Source organism: Acomys russatus, chromosome 20 (genome assembly GCF_903995435.1).
Source record: "Acomys russatus chromosome 20, mAcoRus1.1, whole genome shotgun sequence".
In the NCBI taxonomy this organism is placed as follows: domain Eukaryota; kingdom Metazoa; phylum Chordata; class Mammalia; order Rodentia; family Muridae; genus Acomys; species Acomys russatus.
In genome coordinates, this window is record NC_067156.1 from 37,381,020 (window position 1) to 37,403,361 (window position 22,342).

The window sequence follows — 22,342 nt, forward strand, 5'->3', positions numbered from 1 at the left end:
TTTTCACAAGACAAGGTTTCTCTGGGTAGCCTTGGCTGTCCTGGACTCACTTTGTAGACCACGCTGTCCTCAAACTCACAGAGATATGCCTGCCTCTGCCTCCAAAGTGCTGGGATTAAAGGTGTGCGCCATTGTGCCTGGCTAGATTCTGAGAATTTTAAAATGAGTAACATACTCTTAAGATCATTGTCACTGTCAGACGTGAACTCTGGTGCTCCATATTTGACCATCTCCCCTTGGTGGGGAGACCTGGTGGCACTCAGAGAAAGGATAGCCAGGCTAACAGGATGAGACTTGATAGTCTGTGACCATATCGTGGGAGAGGAGATAACCTTCTGTCACAGACCTAGGAGAGAGGAATAGGGTGAAAGAGGGAGGGAGGGAGGAATGGGAGGATACAAGTGAGGGGACAACAATTGAAATGTAATCTAAATAAGTTAATAAAAATCATTGTCATTAAAAACATCGTAAATAATACAATATCATACTTGAGTGATAAGTTCTTTAATTTGGTATATAGCAAAAAGCCATGGAGTTGAGAAAATTTTCACAGATTTTCTGTTTAGGAATTTTCTCTTCATAGTCTAGTTTCAGTTGTTGAACTATAACTAGTTTATTAATGAGTTATACTTGTTAAAAGCCAAAAAATTGGCATTCTGGTGTATAGTCTAATTTTAGTTCTTTGAAATTCTCTAACATTTGTTTAAATACTATCTGACTTCTATTTTCTACTATTTGAGACAGATACTAGAACTTGTATGTTCATTTATTTTTTTTCAAACTTCATGCATTCTTTTATCTGTTGGTTTCGTATCAGGATAAATCCCAGTTTCATTTTCTAGATATTGGTGAATTCCTCTGCAGCATTTTCTTTCTAGATGTTTATATTTTAGAAATTCTTATGTTGTGTCTTTTTTTTCCTTTTTGTTGAAAATAGATTCTTTGTCATACAATATGTCCCGATTAGTTATCTTATGTTCCGATTAGCTATCTTCCTCTCCTTTCAGTTCTGCCTCGCATCCCCTCTCACTCAGATCAACTCCTTTTTTGTCTTTCATTAGAAGAGCACAGGCTTCTAAAGCATAACAAAATAAAATACAAGAAATTATTTTTTTATTTTTAAGACTGCAAAATTGTTTTGTAAATTAATGCATAGTGATTATATATATTTATGTAGTACAGTGTATGGTATGTTTAATGCCATAGTGCATAAAATGTGTAGTGATCAAAACTGGATAATGAAGCCAGGTGTGGTGGTGCATGACTTTAATCCCAGTACTCGGGAGGCAGAGGGAGGTGTACCACTGTGAGGCTAGCCTGGTCTGAAAAGCAAGTCTAATACAGCCAAGGCTACACCGAGAAACTCTGTCTCAAAAGAAGACCAACAACAACAAAACCCAAAAGAAAAAAACCAAAACTGGGTAATGAGTTACTTACCATCTTTGTGATAAGATTAAAAATCTTGTCAAAATTATTTCAACACATTACAGTATTACTGTAGCCACATGCTGTGCTATAGAACATTAGAAAATATTCCTTCTATCTAACTGAAATTCTGAACTTATTACATAGCCTCTGTGTTTTGTTCTTGCTTCCTTAGTCTCTGGTAACCACTATTCCACTCGACTCTTTCCATGAGATAACTATTATACAATCCATACATGCTTCAGAGAAGTGGCAATATTTTTTTCCCTGTCTCTAGCTTATTTCAGTTAATATGATTTCCTCAGGATTCATTTTGCCACAAATGAAGCATTAATGATTGTATCTATACTTTTCAGTTCAAGTATGTTAAAACCAGGCCACAGGTTCCTCTTACCAGGGATATTCTGTAAACCTGGCTTAGTCAGTGATAGAAGTAGAGGGTTATCAGGGTAGAGGACTCTTTTGTTTTATTTATGTCCTGTCCCTATTTCCTTTTAGTAGTACTTCCTGGTAGTTCTTTTGTACCTGCTAAGACTACAATGACCTTTTATTTCTAATCCTTTCTGTTGCCGTAGTTGATAAATCAAGAGTTTAGAACAGTTGAGCATGAAGTGCCTAACCCCAGTCATCTATAACATAAACCCTACACCTAAGGCTTATGGAAAAATCATGCAAGATGGGGCAGAAAGAGTGTAAGAGGTAGAGAACCCAGATTTCTCTTGCAAGATAATGACTTCTGGACGTGACAAGGAAGCTAAAGCCATGAATCTCAGCAATACACTGCCTAAACAGCATAGAGAGGGAAGTTATTCAAAGTCCCACTTCTAGATGAAGAGCTAAAAAAGTCAGTGACTTCTGAGATAGGGAGAATCAGTTTTCTCCAGGGACAAACTTCCTGATTGGTTGTCCAGTCTCAACTGATCAGCCATAACCACCTGAACATAGGAGTATCACTAAGGGATCACTACTAGGACTCAGTATGTACATATAGATATTCATGTGTACGTGCACAGACACACACACATACATAAACATAAGTACATACAAATAAATAATATAACAATAAGTCATGGATTGGAGAGAGTAGGAGAGACAAAGGAAGAGTTGGAGTGATTGATATGATATAAACATTATTTATGAATGAAGTTCTCAAAAAACAATTGAAAAATAATCAGGAAGGGTATAATTGTGACTAGTACATACGCCTACCCATATCTTCATCTGCACAAGAAGATAGATATGTATCCAATTTTGTAGTATGGTGAGTCCGTACCTGAGTGTGCCTTAGCTTTTCCTATACACTTTTCCAGATATTTTTTCAGTTGCCTGGTGGTCAGGAAGTTCTCAACTGCTTTCTGAGTTTTTTGTAGAGGGAATCAATCCATTAATAGATGTTTATATAGTACATCCATGGGTGGAGGGAAAAATCAGGAGATTTCTAGTCCACTATGTATGCAATATCCCTCTTTATCTCTTTTAATCATTTCTTCCAGTTTTATACTTTACCTTTAGAAAACTTTAAGTATAACATTCTTTTTAAATGCTTTGCTAAGTTTGTTTCTGTGTGTGGAGATGTTTTGGTGAGTTTGTTATCTCGTACATGGTATCAGCTCTCAGTGCTATTGGCTTTTGGCTGTCAGTTCATCTTGTCTCTATGAATTATCCATGGGCAGTCCCGCTTACCACTCTTGTTACATTTTCCCATGGTAGCCTTAGTTTTATTTCTCTCATCCTGAGTTCATTTATATAATTGAATATTGGTTTAGTTTTATCAACATGTTTTGTCTTTGTCATAAAACTTTTTACAAGCTGAGGGAATTTTTTTGTTATGGATCTGCCATCTTAAATCTGAAAAATAAAGCCCAAGAATATTTAGAAATGTCTCAAAATGTTATGATTAGTGAGATTTGCCAAGTTCAACACTTTTAAGGCACTGTCTTTCTAAGTGTAAATATTATATTCATTTACTGAATATACAATATAGGAATGTCTTAAGTACTACTTTCTATCCTTTTTATAAATATGTTTTGTTGCTAGGTATCAGAATGTTAGAATAGTTTATGCTAAGCTGTTATTTGTTTACTTTATCTTTTATGAAATTGCCAAAAGTCCTTAAGTATGTGATGATAGTTATCTTCTTTGCCTTCATAATATGGTGTGTATAATTTCATCAAGAACAATATATAAAATTATTAAGATTCAATTCCCCCACAATATTATTACTTCCTATTATGTGCGCAGTGTCTGTTTCAGAGTCAGGTAGAGGATGGGATATCCATTAAAATGAAATGGAGCCTAGATTGACATCATCTTTCATTAAATAACATTGTTATAAAGTTATACGTATCAACTTGCTTTCTGTGGCCAAAATAATGTATGGTCCTTCCTTTCTTTTCTTTTCTTTTTAATGTATTCTTTATTTTTCACTAAATAAATAAACTAGGCACTTGTCAAATTTGTTTTAACTTAGAAAATGTATATATTTACACTTTAGAGGATATTGTATTAATACAATATAGCATTGTACAACCTATAACTTAGAGATAATAACAGTATAATTCATAAACAAAATTTCTATTTAAACTACCTTAGAAATTGTATCTAAGAATGGGAATATTATATATGGAGTTCATTTTAGGATTAAATACTGTTTCCTTTCTTAGTTCATTTCAAACAAATCAGTTTACTGGAGTGATGTATCAGACAGTGCTTCTGGCCCACCGACATTCTTTGAGAACAGGAAGTTTAGATGAATCACTGACTCCCAACACATCACCAGCTCAATGGCCAGGTATAAATATTTTACATATGTAAAAATTTTTTTTTAGTTTTATTGGAAATTCTAAGTGATAAAAGCAGAGTTGACTTAGTTTTACATTAGATAATCATTGTTAAATATTGCTAGAGTTGACACCATTACAAATACAATGCAGATTTCTCAGTTAAATTTTAGTCACAGAAAGCTCTTGTTACACAATACCATTAGTAAATAAACAATTAAACAATTCATTTCTTTGATCACTATATTAACGAAGTTCATTTTGTTTTTCTTAAATAATTTAAGTATTTTATAAAATATTTATATTAAAATTTTGTCTATGAAACTTGACGTTATAATTTTCAGTTTATCTAAATTGAACAAATAGCTCAGCAATTGCTCCTATAGCATAATAGCCTACTAGCCCTGAGTCCAGGTGAAAATACTTAATGCTGATTGAGTTAATTTTTTCAAAAATTCAAAAAGTAGAAAATTGTACTTAATTTTTAGCTTAAAAAATTTTTTTGGTTTTGTTTTGTTTTTGTTAATAGCAGCTATTTTTCCTTTTGTCCTAGGAATAAATTGTCTAATTCAGCTTTTGAATTCTTCTGGTGAAGAAGCCCAGTCAGGACTTACAGTCTTGCTTTGTGAAATTCTCACAGCAGTGTATCTTAGTCTTTTTATTCATGGCCTGGCAACACACTCTAGTAATGAACTGTTTCGGATTGTAGCCCACCCCCTAAATGAAAAAATGTGGTCTGCAGTATTTGGTGGAGGAGCCCATGGTCCCAGCAAAGTGCTGACAAACTCAAGAGCTTTGTCTGGTAAGTTCTTATTGTCTGTCTCACCTTCCTCTCCTTGTACTCTTCCTTTCTCTTCTTCCTCTTAGTTTTTTTAAATTTTTTTCAAGCTGAAGCTTTATTTGTATAGATGATAACTTTGTTAAATGTAATTTAATTTTGTGTAGGAAAGCTCTTGTTATGCAAGACCATGCCCAAACTTTAACTGTGTTAAAACAAAACAAAACAAAACAAAACAAAACAAAACAAAACCAAAAAACGAAGTATTAAAGCTTCTTGTGCAGTTTTCAAATTTTAAGATACTCCTGCACTGATGATTAGACTGTGCAGTGTAATTATAATGCCTCTTAGCATTAAATTCATTTTCTTTGAAATACACTGTAACTTTCTTTCTTTCTTTTTTCTGTACCAAATACATACTTGTTTTTCTTCTTTCTTTGGCAGGAAGGCACTTTGCTATGCCTAGCCCCCACCAGGTAGTGGTATTCTCCATGGAATGTGTGGGCTTTTCCAAAGCTCTTTCAGCCATCAGTTCTCATAGTCCTCCCACTGTTGAAGGCAAGATCTTAGCTTTAGAAATAGGCTTTTACAGTTTAGCTTGCTATGTGTTGTTTTTGAAGGGTTGCATACAGTGGGATATTTTGTTTTGTTTGGCATTTAAGTAAAATTGGTAGACTTAATCAAGCCATATTTTTGATTTAAAACAATGATTAGCATTTTAGAAAACTGTTTCTGCTATTTCATTCCAGTTTCAAATACTTGGTTTTAGATATTTTCCGTTCCCTAAAGTTTAAAATTTATAAGTGTACAAAAACAAAAAAGAAAGTTGGTGCTAATCATCGAAAATCACAGTATGGCTTGAAATGCCTGGGAAAACATTTCCCCCAAGGCTGCTTTATGATTTGCACATTATGACTGGCTATTGAGAGTTTTTGGATTTCTAAGTGTTTTTAATACCATGAAAAGTAAATATTTTAAATAATTGTATCCTTTCACTACATGTACTATATTTAAATAGAATTACAACAATCCTCTTTTTCAACTTGAAAATAATTTCTGTGATATTTTCTAAACCTTCTCTTTTTGTGATTTATTAAGAGACATGATAGTATTGCTTTTCCAGTTTTGAGGATTATCTAGAGTAGATTTCAGACTTAATTTACAATACTGGGAAGCCTGTTACTCTACTAACATTAGATTTTTAAAAAACAATTGAAATAATATGTAAATTTAAATCTTCAAATAGACGTTTGGAAAGAATTTGAAATTTTTTTTTTTTAAAACCCTTGTATATTCATTTAAGAGTCCTAACAAGATTATCTCTGAATTTTAATCTACTTCCTCCCCATGCAGACTGTATATATTTATAGGTTTGGATATTTATGATTTAGAATGTCAGATGGTTGGTGAAAGACTTGACAGGAAAATAAAATTTGTTTTGGGTTTATTGTTTTAAAAAAATGATTGTGAGGCTAGAGAGATGACTTAACAGTTAAGAGAACTTTCTCTTGCAGAGGACCCAGGTTTGAGTCCCAGCGCCCATGGGCCAGCTCACAGCTGTCTGTAAATCCAGTTCTAGGGGAATCAATTCCCTCTTTGGATTTTCATAGGCATCAGGCACACACATGGTGCACAGACGTACATGTACATGCAAGCAAAAAGATGTACATACAAGTGAAGCATTTACATACATAAAATAAATATGAAAAGAGTTTAAAAAACATTATTGTTAAAGTAAATACCTTGATAAGTAAATATTTTTAGATTTTAATTATTCTGTAATAGAAGAAAGAAAAGTGGTTATCTTGTCAAAATACTCAATAGTCATTATTAGCAGGATTGACATGCACTTTTCACTAAGCTATGTTCCCATATGATTATACAAGTAAAGTCCTCTTAGTAGCTTAGCTTTTACTTTTTCCTGACATTGAAACTATTTGTTTATATTTTGTCACTCTGTTACTTTTTAACCTGTATCCTTGTCCTGTTCCCCCCCCCCCCCCATGCTTCAACACAAGGAAGGGAGGAAGCAACCTCAAAATCATCAGGGGTTAAGTTCCGTATATTTAATGCTGCAGTAAAGCAAATTCAGTTTATAATTTTGAGCAGTTGTCAGCTAGCTTTGTCTGTACAGAGACTTTTCTGTATCTCACAACTGCTTGATCTTCTTTTGTAGCACAAAAGTAGAACAGACAAAAGTTAAATAAGTACACCTGTGTTTCAGTAATATTTGGATATAAAAATAGGTCTTAAGCCAGGCATCATAATAGTGCATGTTTTTCAACCCCATCACTTTGGAGGCAGAGGCAAGGAGATATCTGTGAGTCAAGACCAGCCTGGTCTATTACATAGGGAGTTCCAGGACAGCCAGGGCTATATAATGAGACCTTGACACACACACACACACACACACACACACACACACACACACACACACACACACGTCATATTTTGGCAACCTATGAGGTAGAAAGTTTGTTGTTGTTTCAGTGTTTAGTATTTGCTACCTCTGTTAAAAAATACAGCTAGGGGACTGGAGAGATGGCACAGTGATTAAGATAACTGTCTGTTCTTCCAGAGGTACAGAGTTCAATTCCCCAGCAACCACATGGTGACTCACAACTATCTATACTGAGATCTGTTGCCCCCTTCTGGCATGCAGGTGCACTTACAGATAGAGCACTCATACATAAAATAAATACATAACTTTAAAAAAATGTTTTAGCTTTTAAGAACTTTATAAAGTTATCATTTCAAGTCTGGTTATAACTTGTGAAATGACAAGTAGCAGAAGAATGATAATTTTCCCTACTGTGGCTCCTAACTTTCTTGAAGAAGTTTAGAGGCTGAAAAAGTTTTGCCTCTACTACTGAAAGGTCCAGGCTGGTATGGCCACTCCACAGACTTCATACCATCTCATCTAGCATTGATAGACCTACTTCACATGCCTCATTAATCCCTTTTCTCTGAGTTAAAATTATTTACATCTACCTTTCCCGTCAATTAAAAAACAACTGAAATTCACCTTGACTGTACTTTTCATATATCTGCATTCACAAAAAATTTCAAATAGTAACAAGTTAAAATTCATGATTGAGTAAATAATTGGCAAATTAATTTTGATTCCTTTTTAATATGTTTTAGAAAACAATTAAGACAGTTACTATGAAGTACTCAAAGTGATAAGTTTTGCCAAGGCCACACAGAGAAACCCTGTCTTGGAGGAAAAAAAGAAAATGAAATACTTGTTTGGAACTCCTAAGTATATGTTTTCTAAAAAGTGTTTCCAAATTTTGTGCTAGCAAAGGTATTTGAAATTTAATAGTATAAATTTGGTATAAATTCTCAATCTTAAGTGTTTTGAATTAATGGTCTCATGAATTAAATTATAGTATTTTCTACATGGATCATATACTTTGTTCTAATTCTTTTATTGGCTGTTATAGTTTGCTTTTTGTTGCTGGCCAAAAGAAACTTGGGGCAAAAAGCGTTATTTGTCTTATACTTTACATCAGCCATTCAACGAAGCTGGAGGCAGGAACCATGGGGGAGCTGTGTTCCTGGGGCTCATGCTCAGCCAGCTTCTTATATCTCTCCCATGGCCACCTAGCTAGGAATAACAACCTAGGGTTCCTAACCAAAAAGTTAATATACATAACTTACTGACTTAAATAGTAATGAAATTTCTCTTTGTGAGTTCTGCATCACATATTAATGAAAATTTTGATATTTTATAATTAGTTGTAATTGCATACGCTTGTGGTATTTTTAGTTATTTTGTGGTAGCTAGTTATTAACATAGAAAATTAGCAAGAATAATTTGGAGAAAATTTTTTTCTACAAACAGTTAGAAATCCATACTTTTGCTTTTTGTGTTGTAATGCAGGGCAGTATTTTAATATTTCGAATGTTGCATCTTGTGAGAAAATTTGCTGTAAAAATTGTGACTTTTGTCATCTCTAATTAGTTTACAGAAAATTTTAACTTCTAATTGTATAATGAAATATAAAATGAATATTTTCTTTGTGTTAGGCATGCCATATCTTTTTACTGTGAAATGTTAATGATATATATTCGAAGACATTTAAAATAATCTTTAGTCTTTTATTATTTGAGTTAAATTTAAATTAGAAAATCGAAATCAATTTTACATAGAACTTACATGAAAGCTAAGTAGTTTTTATTAGTGACAGAATAATGTTTCTTGAAGAGGCAAATCCATTTAAGAAACATGTCAGGCATAAAACCAGTTGAGCATGGCAAATACTCATCACTGGTGTCTGATTTTTAAGAGCTTCTAAGAGACAACCAAACAAGAAAACAACTCAAACGAGAGGGAAGTGCATTCATGATTGTTAGTCTAAGGTTTTAGTGAGGGCCATATTGTATCAGTTCCTTTTATGTATAAATAACACGAGGAGATAGAAGAAGCCTTCCAGGACAACTTGAAGGAAATGTAAACATACATTTTTATGACAATTATTCTTTTATTTTTAGATTTATTTATTTATTATTACATATACAATGAATGCTCTGCCTGCATGTACACCTGCATGCCAGAAGAGGGCATCAGATCGCATCATAGATGGGTTGTGAGCCACCAACCATATAGTTGCTGGGAATTGAACTTAGGACCTTTGGAAGAGCAGCCAGTGCTCTTAACCTCTGAGCCATCTTTCCAGCCCCGATAATTATTCTTTTATTTTACTATTAAAGCTGTTCTTTTGATATATACAAGGCTTGAAAGTATAAGAAAAAGCAACATATCATCTGTATGGGCTAAATACCCTCATTCTTTGGGTTTAATAAAGTTATTAAAACTATATTGTCTTTCTGTAGACTTTTTTTCTGACTTTTTTCAAGTTCTACAACAAAAATGGATTGAGTATTATTTCCAAACTGTGGCATTTATAATAATTTAGAGTCATTATTACAGCACATGATTCTACACCTTTTGATTATATAACACTGTTCACAGGACATGCTTGAGTCATCAGAGTTAGACCTGTGTGCTCATGTGCGGATAGCACCAAAGCTTCTTTTCTTCCTCCTCCAGCCACTCCACCCTCCTCTCTTTTTTTCTCTTCCTACCTCTTATTCCCCCCTCACCATCCCTGTTCTCTTGCCACAAAATTTGCCCTAATTTTTCTTCTCTCTAGCTCTTCCCTTCCCTTTTTTCTCTCCCCTTATCTTACCAAAAAGTCTAAATAGCAGCTTTGGTATTTTCTGGCTATCTTCGAGTGAATCATTTTGTGCATCAGTTATCAGGGAATTTGCTTTGCTATAGGATTAGAAGAGAAATTACTACTTCCTATTAAAATATTTATAAATTTATTTTTTTAAAAAAAATTACTTTTGTACATATACATTTATATTATTACACATACATACAATAGATTACCTATGACAAGAAGAACCATGACACAATCAGGAATTATATAAATGTTACATGCTTCAAAACAGTAAACTGGGACTGGAGAGAGAGTTCAGTCAGTAAAGTGCGTGCTGTGTTGTGCTCCAAGCCTGAGCTCAGACTCTAGAACCCACATAAAAAGCCAGGTATATTGGCATATGCCTATAATCCCAGTCCTGGGGAAGGGAAGGTGAAGACAAGTATATTCTTGTGGCTTACAAGCCAGTCAGCATAACTACTTGGTGATTCTAGGCCAGTGGCAGATAACAAAGTAGGCGGCATTATTGAGAAATGACACCCATGGCTGTACTGTGGCTTCGATATGTATGTGCACCTATGTGATACATACCCATGCATGTATACCCACCACACAAGTACATACATACACTCGAAAAGAGAAAAATGGTAAAATAAGTGTTAAGCAAACGTCTTTGCTTTTGATGTGTTGTTGTTGTTACTACTACTACTAATTATACAGGTTACCTAAGGCCATTTTCATGCGTGTATATAATATACTTGGAGCATATACAGCTCCACTCAGACATATTATCTTTCTCTTTCTCACTTCTGCTCCTTAATTTGTTTTTTTTTTTAATCACAGTAATATCTTTATGATAACAACTACAAAAAACTCTTATAGAAAGCAGTGTTTTCTTTCTGACTGCTCTAGCGTCCCATGCCCATGCCTTCATGTTACCTCCTACACATTTCTGCATTGGCTGGTTCTTCCAAGGGTCATATCGGGATTCTCAGGGAAAGGAAGGGATATTTGTCTATGAAATCTATTTTGATATGGAAACCAGTGAGGCAAAGCACATAAGAATTATGTTTTTATAAAGAATCATATTATTTTTTTATTCTATCTGGCTTTTCGCTTGTACATGCCTTTACTTTTTATTAGCCACATTTTATCCGCTCATTCCTCTTTGATAAATTATAAGTTCTGCATCCAATTTCTATTTCACTTTAGTTTTACAATGTGTGTTAATATGCACAATATTTGTATTAGAAGCTTGCTTGTTGATATTTATAGAAGCAAAAGTTTATACAGATTTAAATGTGGAAACGTAATCATTTAATAATGAGGTAACAGTAGAACCACTATTATATAATCTTAGAGTATTACTATGTCATTCTTTCCTGCGTTCCAAAGTCAAGTAGCTACCACATTAAACTCAGATTATTAATGCTTGATATATTGCACGTGCATGTATTTTAAATTTAAATAGTTATAAATGATAAAATTATCATTATGGCACAAATATATCACATTGGGAGGTAAGTAAATCTCATTGGAGCTATGGGAGAAAAATTTTATTGTGTCTTAGTATGAATTGTCTGCCTATTATGTCATGCTTATGTTTACAGGATCCTTGTCTGTCTATGACCTAGTATTGATTAATATTTCTATAGCCTGTCGATATGTAGCTCAGTGACGCAATACTTGCATGGCATGCGCAGGGCCTTGGCTTTGATCATTGGCACTATACAAATCTCTTTGAGAAACTAATAATTTTTGCTTTTCAGATGCTATTATCTTTAATTTTCTCTATAACTTAACTTTATAATTAATTCTATAACTTTAGAGATTTTAGAAAGTAAAGACGACTTTTCTCTTCTCTGTAATTTTAATGAGTATAAATTCCTTCACCCATTTTCAGGTTCTTATAAAAGTGATTAACTATGGAAGTCAAATTATTAAAATGTTTTAATAAAGTATTTTAAATATATAATGACACCACTTTCTTACTGAAGAGTCTGAAGTATGGCCTTGTTTTTAATTTGTTATGGCACTGTGTCAGATTTTTTTAAGTGCTTATTGGGGTAGCTCAGTGGTAGAATCTGTGCTTACATGCTTAAATCCCTAGGTTTTATCCCCAGCAAACCCCTTATCCCTAAAAATCACAAAGTAGGAGGATTTGGGAAATTTATGTCACAATCTTAATAACTAAATTATAGAGGGATTTATCTAATTTTTTGTAGGCAGACACTACATCTGTTACAGACTAAACAACAGATAAATGAGCATTCACATAATTATGGACAAATTATGATAAAAGCACAGGTTGCTATACAGAATAATTTTTTTCCTCCTACTTGCTTTTTCAGCTGCTCTGCACTTTCATAATTATATTTTAATTTTTATATGCTATTTGTAGCTATCATTAGCCTTTATGTTACGATGGTAATTTGACTTAGTATTTTGATAATAATTTTCTTCTTCATTTCTTTACTAGTTGAAGGAGAAAAACAAAACAAACATTTTAGTCCGTCAAAAGTATCTTGCAGAGAATCTTTCCCAGCGACCTCTTCCTCTGTAAATCAGGAGTCACTGACAGTCAAGGAGAAGTTCATCCCACCTGAACTAAGTATCTGGGACTACTTCATAGCCAAGGTAACAAATTATTGCTACACAGAACAGTATTCATGTAGTCTAATGGGAGCAGGTGGGTTTAAAATAAATGATTAGCTCTTGGTTCCTCTAAATATTTTCCTACTCCAGTTTTAAATTTTTAGCTTGTGTCAAGATATTCAACAATATAAAAAAAGAAGAAACTGAACTATTTAGATCACACATCTAACCAGCTTTTAAGGCAGTATATATTTTATACACATTAGGACTCTCCTTTTCAGAGTAAGTAGACTTAAGTAAGATAAAAAGTTTGAGCCTAGCAGTGATAGTGCATGCCTTTAATCCCAGCACTTAGGTGGCAGAGACAGGCAGATCTCTCTGAGTTCCAGGACTGCCTGGTCCTCAGAGTTCCAGGACAGCCAAAGTTACACAGGGAAACCCTATCTTGGGAAATTCAAAAACTAACCAACCAACCAAACAAACAAACAAACAAAATCTAAAAGTATGGTGGTTTTTCTTTTTTGAAAAAAATGTTCTTTCCTTTCATAAAACTTTAATAATTTAAAGTTTAGGTTTCAGTATTTAAAAAGCTACCTTCATGTTAAATAGCAATATCCATGAGCTTATAAGTTCAACCTTTTAGCAGTACATATTGTGTGTGTGTGTGTGTGTGTGTGCATATATATGTGTAGGTATATATGCATGTTTATAGAGCCTGCATGCACATGGGTACAGAGAACAACTTTGGGTGTCATTCTTCAGGTATTATCTGCCTTATTTTTGAGATGTCAAAGTAGGGTAGGCCTGCCAGACAGAAAGCTCCTGGGATCTACCTGTCTCGGCTTCCCTATGCTAAGATTACTTGCTTATCTTTACCACTAAAAGTGCAAAACTCTTATGATGGCATTGGCTGTAATTCTTTTTAAAAAAAATTTTTTTTTTTTTTTTTTAAATCAAGTCCATTTATGCTGGCAAAAGCGTCTAATCCCAACCCTTGAGAGGTTGAAGCAGGAAGATCACAAGTCAAAGACTAACCTGGGCTGTATAGAGAGACCCTGTCAGAGAGATGGGGGTAGATCTTTTTGTATCTATTAGATATATATAGTACACTTTTTTGGAACATTCTTAAGTAATTTTTTGTTGACTGATAAAATAGCTAAAATTATGTCAAAGATATAGTTGGGTAAATAATTTATTTTACTTACAGTGAAATATCTGCAAATAGGGTGAATTATATGCTTGGATGCATCAAATTAGCTATTTGGGTGATAATGTATATAACTTTCTTTCAGCCTTTTCTACCCCCTTCCCAAAGTAGAGCAGAGTATGATTCTGAGGAGAGTCTAGAAAGTGATGATGATGATGACGATGACGATACTTTACCATCTGATCTCCATCTCCGTGAGCATTCAAATTCAAATTCATTCAGGTGTGGAATAATGTGTTTTAAGCTTCTTTTAAAATATCACTTTAGCGTATATAAATAATCCTTTTAAAAGTAAAATGTGTAATTAATAACTTACTGAATTATTTTACACTTATACTGTATTCAGCTGAAATTGCTGAATTCTTCAGCAATAAGTTTAATTAACTTTTGATTATCCTTGGTAAATCATTATAATTTGTAGCACAACACACAAATCCTTCCATATTATGCTTTGATTTGGGCCCATAATATAAATCTTACGACTATAACTGGGAACATCAAATGCCTGTTTAGTAGACCTCTATTCTATATATCTTTTAAAAGGCTGCTGTAATGTAAAAAAAGCAAAAAAACAAAAATCCCTTGACTTATGATCAGCACTTATGATCAGCACCATTTTGAATGGTTCACTGGTTTATATATTCATGAGTGATCTTACTCATATGTTGTTTCCATTGGAGCCGCAATTGTTTTATTAAGGCATGGCATGTTAATGATGGGTTAATGATGCAGAAATAATTTAAGTCAAACTCTATAAAAATGTAAAGTCTTGTGTTTCTTATTTGTGCTCAGTCTTCCCTGGCACTTGTAAAGATAGTCATTTATACTAGTTTCTATGTCCTTCTGATCACAGAAATAAGTGCCTCTTATTTAAGTAACTTAAGTTTTTTTTTTATAACTTAAGTATTTAATAAACTTCAATGTTATTACTTAGAAACTTAAATATTAAATATCTGTTTGAAAACAAAGAGTAGATACTAGATAGTAACTCTTTATTTGAAAAATTAAGAGAAATGCTTACTGGTGTATTTTTTCCTGTTGAATTAAGTTTCCATTTTGAATATATAAACATATATGTGACTCAAGCTGAATTGTGTAACGCAACAATTAAAAAAGCAACCTATTTAAAAAACTTGTGAGAACTGAAGGTATAACTCAGTTGTAGAGTATTTGTTTTACACGTGCAAAGCCCTGAGTTTAATCTTCACTATTAGGAAAAAAAAGAATGGTTGGGAGAAGGTGGTCAAAAGACTTGAACAGGTATTTCTCTTAAGAAGAATACTGAAGGCTTTATACAAAGAGAAGTAATTTAGTCACACACCTATACATAAAAAAGTAGTTTGTGATTCTGCTTTACAAAGTGCATTGATCAAGTTGATAGATACTGAAAGAGAAAAGTGCATAGCCTTTTGGTTTTATTTATTTATTTAGCAGTTTTGTTCTGTGGAAAGTGTGGAGAATGATAGTGGTGATGGTTCTAAAACAACCCGAGTGTCCTAGTGTTGAGGATGCTAAAATGTTAAACTGTATGTAGTGTGCATTTTGCAAGTTAACAATTACAGGCAGTACTCTAAGATAAAAATGTGATCTAATTAAAATTAAGGAGAGGCAAAAATACATTTTAGTTGAACTATATACAAATGTTAGGTCAAAAGCCTTATGTTTCTCATTTCGTCTCAGTCTTCCCTGGTACTTGTGAAGATAGCCATTTTACTGGTTTCTATGTTCTAACCACAGAAATAAGTATCTCTGTATGACTTTCTGTTCTCTTCCATAGAAGATAACATATATAATGATGCCCTGAAGCTTGCTTTTTAATTAATATTGCATACTATAGTTTATCAATATTGATTTTGATACTTCATTTTTATGGTTTTCTTAAATTTCCGTCCTTCAAAACTATCATTCTTTAGCCACTACTCTCCTGACAGTTACTTAGGTTATTTTAACTGTTGCTTTAGATAATTCTGACATGAATAGCTAGTTATATGTAAATATTATTACACTTTTACAGATGTCTATCTTTGGGGTAGTTATATGTAGAGACATTGTTGTACTAAAGGATGGAATCACATCTAGCGCTCTGTGTAAATCTTTTTTTTTTTTTTTCTCTCTGTGTAAATCTTTAATGGAGACATTTTTATTTTTAGTTGGTCATTGATGCGATTGGCTATGGTCCAGTTGGTGCTCAGCAATTTGAAGACTTTCTATCCCTTTGCAGGTCATGATCTTGCAGGTAATAAACAACTTATATGAATCAATGGCAATTGTAAATAAAGAAGATAAAGAAAAATTTTAATGAGTTCCTAAAGTAAAGGATGCATTTCTTTCAGTTATAAACTATTTTTAAATTTTCCTATCATCAAAGGCCCTGAACGTGATATTATAATATTGAGTCTGTATCTCTACGTGGGACTTAATACGAGATCTATAAACCTTCAAACACAATGATGAGTTCCAAAGTAGGAAATAGTTGTATAGGAAATAATGGAGTGTGGTTTTATGCAAGTTGCTTTAGCTGTGAAGTGTGTTTTTTCATATACTAAAGTAAACACCACCAATTTAATGAAAAAAAAATTTGTCACTGTGTTAGAATAATAGAGGTAGGAAAAGTTACTCTATTGTAATAAATCAGTAGGTAATTTTCAGAAATAAAAATAAAGACTGGTATGAGATGCGGTTCGATAAACACCAATAGTTAAAATTTGAAAGTAGGTCTGCTGCTCAAGGCTGTGAAGTAGTGCTTCATTTCATGGGAGGGTTATTGACCTTTTTTTTTTTTAACTTCATTATTTTTGTCTTCTAAACAAAAGGTCAGATGACTTTCATGTCTGTTTTAAAACAATTAATTTGTCTTCTATGAACATTTTGATAATCTTCAAGAAAGTGTTCCTATGAGATAAAATTCCAAAGCAATAATGTTGAAATAGTTATACAGATTTATGACATTTTATCTTTAAAATACTAGATTCTGGTATTCTGCCCCCATATCCCTACTAAATTTTATTAATACCCTATTAATACATAACCATGTATCAATTATGTTTTTGTTTTTTAGAACTACCAGTTAGCTCACCTCTTTGTCACGCAGTTCTAAAAACTCTTCAATGCTGGGAACAAGTTCTTCTCCGACGACTTGAAATCCATGGTGGACCACCTCAAAACTATATCTCAAGCCACACTTCTGAAGAGAATGTGTCTGCAGGTCCTGCAATACTCCGTCACAAGGCTTTATTAGAACCTACAAACACTCCTTTCAAGTGGGTTTTACCAAGGATATTGTTTTGTTATTATTGTTTTTGTTTTTTGTTTTTTTCTTTTAAAGATAATTTGCCCAAAAATAGGCTTGGAAAAATCAGTGGTCCTTGGGCAGCATTTAGAGAAAAACAATAAGAAATAGTAACGGTCCATACTTACCATCCTGTTCTAGGAACATATCTGTCATTGGTGTAAGGCTTTTGGTTTTCAAAGATTATCAAGCATTTTTGTTGAAGGTCCCAATAGTAAGTATTGCATTTTAGGATGCCTTGCCATGACTAGTTAAACTCTGGCATTACGGAATGATAACAACCACAGAGACTATATAACAAAGGAGTCTTAGCTATGGGCCAGTAAACTTGGATTTTTGAAAATCCAGGACAGACTAGCTAGATACAGCTCAAAGAGTCTACTTTTATTGAACTCCTACTCTGCAGCAGAATAATAGATATTCAGCAACTGTTTTTACTATCCATGAAAAGAAAGTGATTGACCTATAGGAAAGTTTATACAATACTTGCTTTGTCTAGAAAGTCTTGCCCTGAATAAATCTTTACTTAACTAAAGTGTGTTTAGTTCTTCAGTGTCATCATTTTTGTTCTTGCAGAAGCTTTTGGCCAGTAACAAGGAAGTTGTAGACCTACTATGTCCACAGAAAACACATTAAAATCTGTTTCTAGTCATCATCTAGGAAATACAACTTCCTTCCTTCCTCCATTTATTTATTTATTTATTTATTTATTTATTTATTTATTTATTTATTCATTCATTCAGAAATTTCTAGATCCCATATCCCTGGCTCAAGGTTCAGGCAATTATGGCCACTGCCTCTAGCCAAATTCAGCTTTACTCTTGCTTTTGCAATAAAATTTATTAGCTTATAGCCACAAATACCATGAGCAGATTAAGAGAAGTTCTAATGTCAGTAAATGGTTGAAAAGGAATCTCTAGTGCAGAATCCAAAAGACTCTAAAACCTAAAACATTTTATGTGTGTCACATCATCACTTAAAAAGTATTAAATTTTAGTCAAGCATGGTGGTGGGTGTACTAGGGAGACAGAGACAAAAGCAGATGAGTTTGAGGTCAGCTTGGTCTACATAGTGAGTTCTAATCCAACCATAGTTTTGAGATTCTATGTCAAAAACTCAAAACAAAAACAAAGACCAGAAAAAAATTTCAGGTTTTGGAGCATTCAAGTAAAGGATGTTCAACTTGTTTGCTTTCCTACTACAATGACAAAGTAATGGGAACCATGCTGTCCACTCATCCTAAAACATTAGTCGTATGATCCTTTATGGAAAAAACCCTTTGGCTGCTTTTCTAGATCAGGGTTTGCTATCCTGGCTAGTTTATTATGATAAACATTGGTATAGTATTAAATATTGTGAAGTTAATAAGAAATCTCTGAGGTGACTAAATAAATGCACTTACTTGTAGATCCAAAAATCATCTTGCACTTTCTGTAAAGAGACTTTGGCAGTACTTGGTGAAACAGGAAGAAATTCAAGAAACTTTTATCAGAAATATCTTCACAAAAAAACGATGTCTAAATGAGGTTTGTATGTTAAAACTCTTTACCGTTTTATTGCTAAAGTTTATAGTATTCAGTAACCATTAAAATAGTTGAAGTTTGCAGATTTTTTTTGAAAATCCATTTGATATCATAAACAATTAATGTTTAGAAAACTATGTTTAAAGGAATGGGACAATATTTTCAAACATCACATTAATGAATGTTCTTATACTTTTTTTTAGTAGATATTGAGTTGGGAGTTTAATTATTGCATACTGTGTTTTATGTTACAATGACCAGTTAAGAGACATTTCCTGTGACATTCATATAATAGTTAAGAAAAGTCTATCGTAGAAATAGTTGAAACTGGGTTTACCTACTGGAAACATTCCAAATACGTATATTATTTTTTCTGTGAATTACATAAAGATAAAGGAAATTTTGCAAATCCAAACTAGTTTAAAATTAAACTGTAATAGCTTGATTATCATTATAATGTTTAGATTTTCTTTTCTTGAGTGAAGGGATTACTTCAAAAATATATTTGATAACATGAAGATCTTGCCATCTGGATATAAATGGTCATCTTTTTCCTTTCTTTATTGAAAATATTTTGCAACTAAAAATTATCAGGTGAAGCGAAACATTAGATACATTTAGTTAGCCAATTATTCCTCTGGAGCCATTAACAGAGTCTATAAGTGCCAGGTAGTCTCTGGGCCATGTTCTGAGTAATTAATCTAAAAATAAACTTTGTACTAGTTTTGAAGTGGGAGGAAAGACAGAAGCTATAGGGTTAGAAAAATAAGAATATAGAGGGGTTTTACAGTAAACAGACAAAAACAAGATCATCAAATGCTGAAGAAAAGGAAGTTTTCATATATATGTGGCTGTCTTTCAATTCAAGTACCAAATTGTTTGTGTAAATGTTTTTTTTTTAATATTTTGAAATTATAACATAATTTCATTATGTCACCCTCCTGTAGTAACAAATTATAATAAACAACTGGATGTTTTGTTATTTAGGTACTATTTGCTGTGACCGTACCACCATATATATATATATATATATAATCACCTTTACTAATTTAGAATTTAAAGCTGAATACTTTGATAGTATATTGAAGTCTAGGCAGCCATGAATGCCATTTATTTATTAATGTAACTTTACAATATGGCTGTATGTTTAGAATGTAAGTTATCACTAAAACAGTTCAAAAAAAATGGGTATAATTAACACTGAATGTAGTAGACAGGAATATATGACCAATTAAACTACTTGTTGCTTTTTCTGTATTGTGCCTTTAACGTGCATGTACAGATTTGGGTTTCTGGGTAATTCAGCATAGAGAAATAAGAGTGGTACAACATGCCATATTGTATAAGAATAGCAGTTAATGAGTAATGCACATTTTACTTTTATCATTTAATTTTATGGATGTGAAGTTATGTTTGGTTTAATGTTTTCTAATACATCATTGACATTTTTAAACTTTTAACAAATGTTCTGCATTTTCATTTTGTACTGAACCCACAACTGAGTAGTCATTGATATATTCTGTGCAAAATCAGAGGGAGGAATGTGGAACAGAGTTTTAGTCTCAGCTTCTTTGAAGCTTCATTATCTCTACTGAAAACTACTTTTATTGCAGTTTTTAAATCAAAAGCATGAACATAAGTATTAACTAACAACTTATATAATATCAGTAACCTAAGGTTTTTTGTTTTTGTTTTTTTTAATTTCCTTGTGATGGCTCTTTTGTTTCGTTTTTGTTTTTTGAGACAGGGTTTCTCTGTGTTAGCCTTGGCTGTCCTGGACTAGCTTTCAGATCAGGTTGGCCTCGAACTCACAGAAATCCGCCTGCCTCTGCCTCCTGAGTGCTGCTGGGATTAAAGGCGTATGCCACCACCGCCCGGCCTCTTACGATGTTTTTATAAAAATTGCTTTAACTTAAATATTGGCACAATCACTGAAAGTTATGTGGACTTTGTTGTCATGGTTGTTTTGTAAAGAAAAATGAGTTTATAATGTCCTCCCCATGTCACCTTGGGCTATTTTTTATGTTGTAGGAAGCCATGTTACAAAAAGTAACACAAGTGTAAATGTAGCTGTGAGACAGATTAGCTAGACCTTTCCTGTTGCCTCCTTTGTCTGCATTTTCTCATTCTCTGCTACAGACACCGATTTTTATTCATGTGTGGGCTAGGGGGAAATGAGGTCTTAAAATATCCCCCCTTTTTTTGAAAGAAAAAATCTCAGGTTTTATGGGATGTAGGATCACTACTCGCTTCCCATTGTGGTTCTAGCAGTAAGAATTTGTTATTGCCTTGTAGCTTAATAAAGGACTATGAGCGAAATGATAAAACATAGGTTGGATAGAGTTAAATAAAGTCTTAAATTTATAATAATTGATAGAAAATTATTTAAGTTTTCTAGGACTTGACTAGCCTTTTGGTTATTCATGAAATTGCCTCCTGTATACTACTTTTATTAAAGTGGTCATTAAAGCCATTGTGAATATAGGTCCTCAGAAGATGGACATACGGCATACTGAGTATTTTGATGCTGTTGTTGTTTATTCCTTTATGTGATTGAAAATGAAAACTTACCATTTCTTTACCTGACTTCATTTCTTTATCACATCTTAAAATTCTTATATATCTCAGAGCTCTTCTTTTCTTCTGATGTAGTTTATCAGTCATTTTTTTAAACTAGAATTTCTTCCAAAGTGGTTGTATTTATTTGTAAATTACACATGATTGGGGGTAGACTATCAAAGCCATTCCCAACAAAAGTTGGATTTAACAGTTAGCGTCTTTGCTCTTTATCAGTTGTATTTAATTTTCTGAGACCTGAATAGTCCTGACTCAGCTTTTTCCTTTAACTAATACTGATGTCACCTTTGAGTAAGGCTGCATGCCTCCAAGCAAGTGATTGACTTTTCCTGCAAAATCTTAGCAGAGAATGTGAAAGGTAGAACTGGAATTTTCTACTAAGGAGAATTTTCTGGAGGGATTATATGTTATGGAACTAAAACAGTGGTGTTTTAAGACAATAGTTTGGATTTTAGTTGACACCAGAGCTCTGGATTTACACATATAAGGTGCCTTAGATAAAAATCTTTAAATTTCAACATTATAAAATAAATAAGTAAAACAAAAAAGAAAGAAAAAAACAGCAAAATTTATAGTGGTAGATAAGAAATTTTGAGCCTTCAAGATTTTCTACTCTTTAGCGATACATTCACCAACATACATTTCTTTTAAATATATGCAATTTAAGAAGATAGTACTTCCATATTTTTTTTATTATTTGATTACAAATATAAGTTTAAAAAATACCTCAGTGTTTTGCGTGTTACATCTCATCTTTACTGTTGACATGTGATTGTTCTTTCTTAATGAAGTCATTAGAGGACAGCAGTGAAACCATCAAATGTTCTATGATGGAGGAGCCAAACATCAATAAGGTACATGATGTCATTCAACTGAAATTAAAAATTGCATTCTTAACCAGGACAAAAACAAATTTGCATTTTAGTTTTTAACTGGGCTTGGTCTCTAGTGGAATGAAGCTTAACTCTTCAACTTACTGTTTCATCTTGACAACTTA

The 22,342-nt window shown here is 33.0% G+C and overlaps 1 protein-coding gene across 2 annotated transcripts in view; it reads left to right on the forward strand.

Moving 5' to 3' along the window:
- Positions 1-22,342, forward strand: part of Dmxl1 (Dmx like 1) — a 132,013-nt gene that overhangs the window by 75,103 nt on the left and 34,568 nt on the right. Inside the window, exons 27-35 of one of the 2 annotated variants that reach the window (XM_051163099.1) lie at positions 4,089-4,216; positions 4,759-5,007; positions 6,719-6,733; positions 12,634-12,791; positions 14,042-14,178; positions 16,107-16,192; positions 17,015-17,216; positions 18,654-18,771; positions 22,137-22,199. In XM_051163099.1, the coding sequence (XP_051019056.1) occupies positions 4,089-4,216; positions 4,759-5,007; positions 6,719-6,733; positions 12,634-12,791; positions 14,042-14,178; positions 16,107-16,192; positions 17,015-17,216; positions 18,654-18,771; positions 22,137-22,199 (1,156 nt within the window). The remainder of the gene's footprint in view (positions 1-4,088; positions 4,217-4,758; positions 5,008-6,718; positions 6,734-12,633; positions 12,792-14,041; positions 14,179-16,106; positions 16,193-17,014; positions 17,217-18,653; positions 18,772-22,136; positions 22,200-22,342) is intronic. The other variant, XM_051163100.1, reaches the window with a different exon arrangement.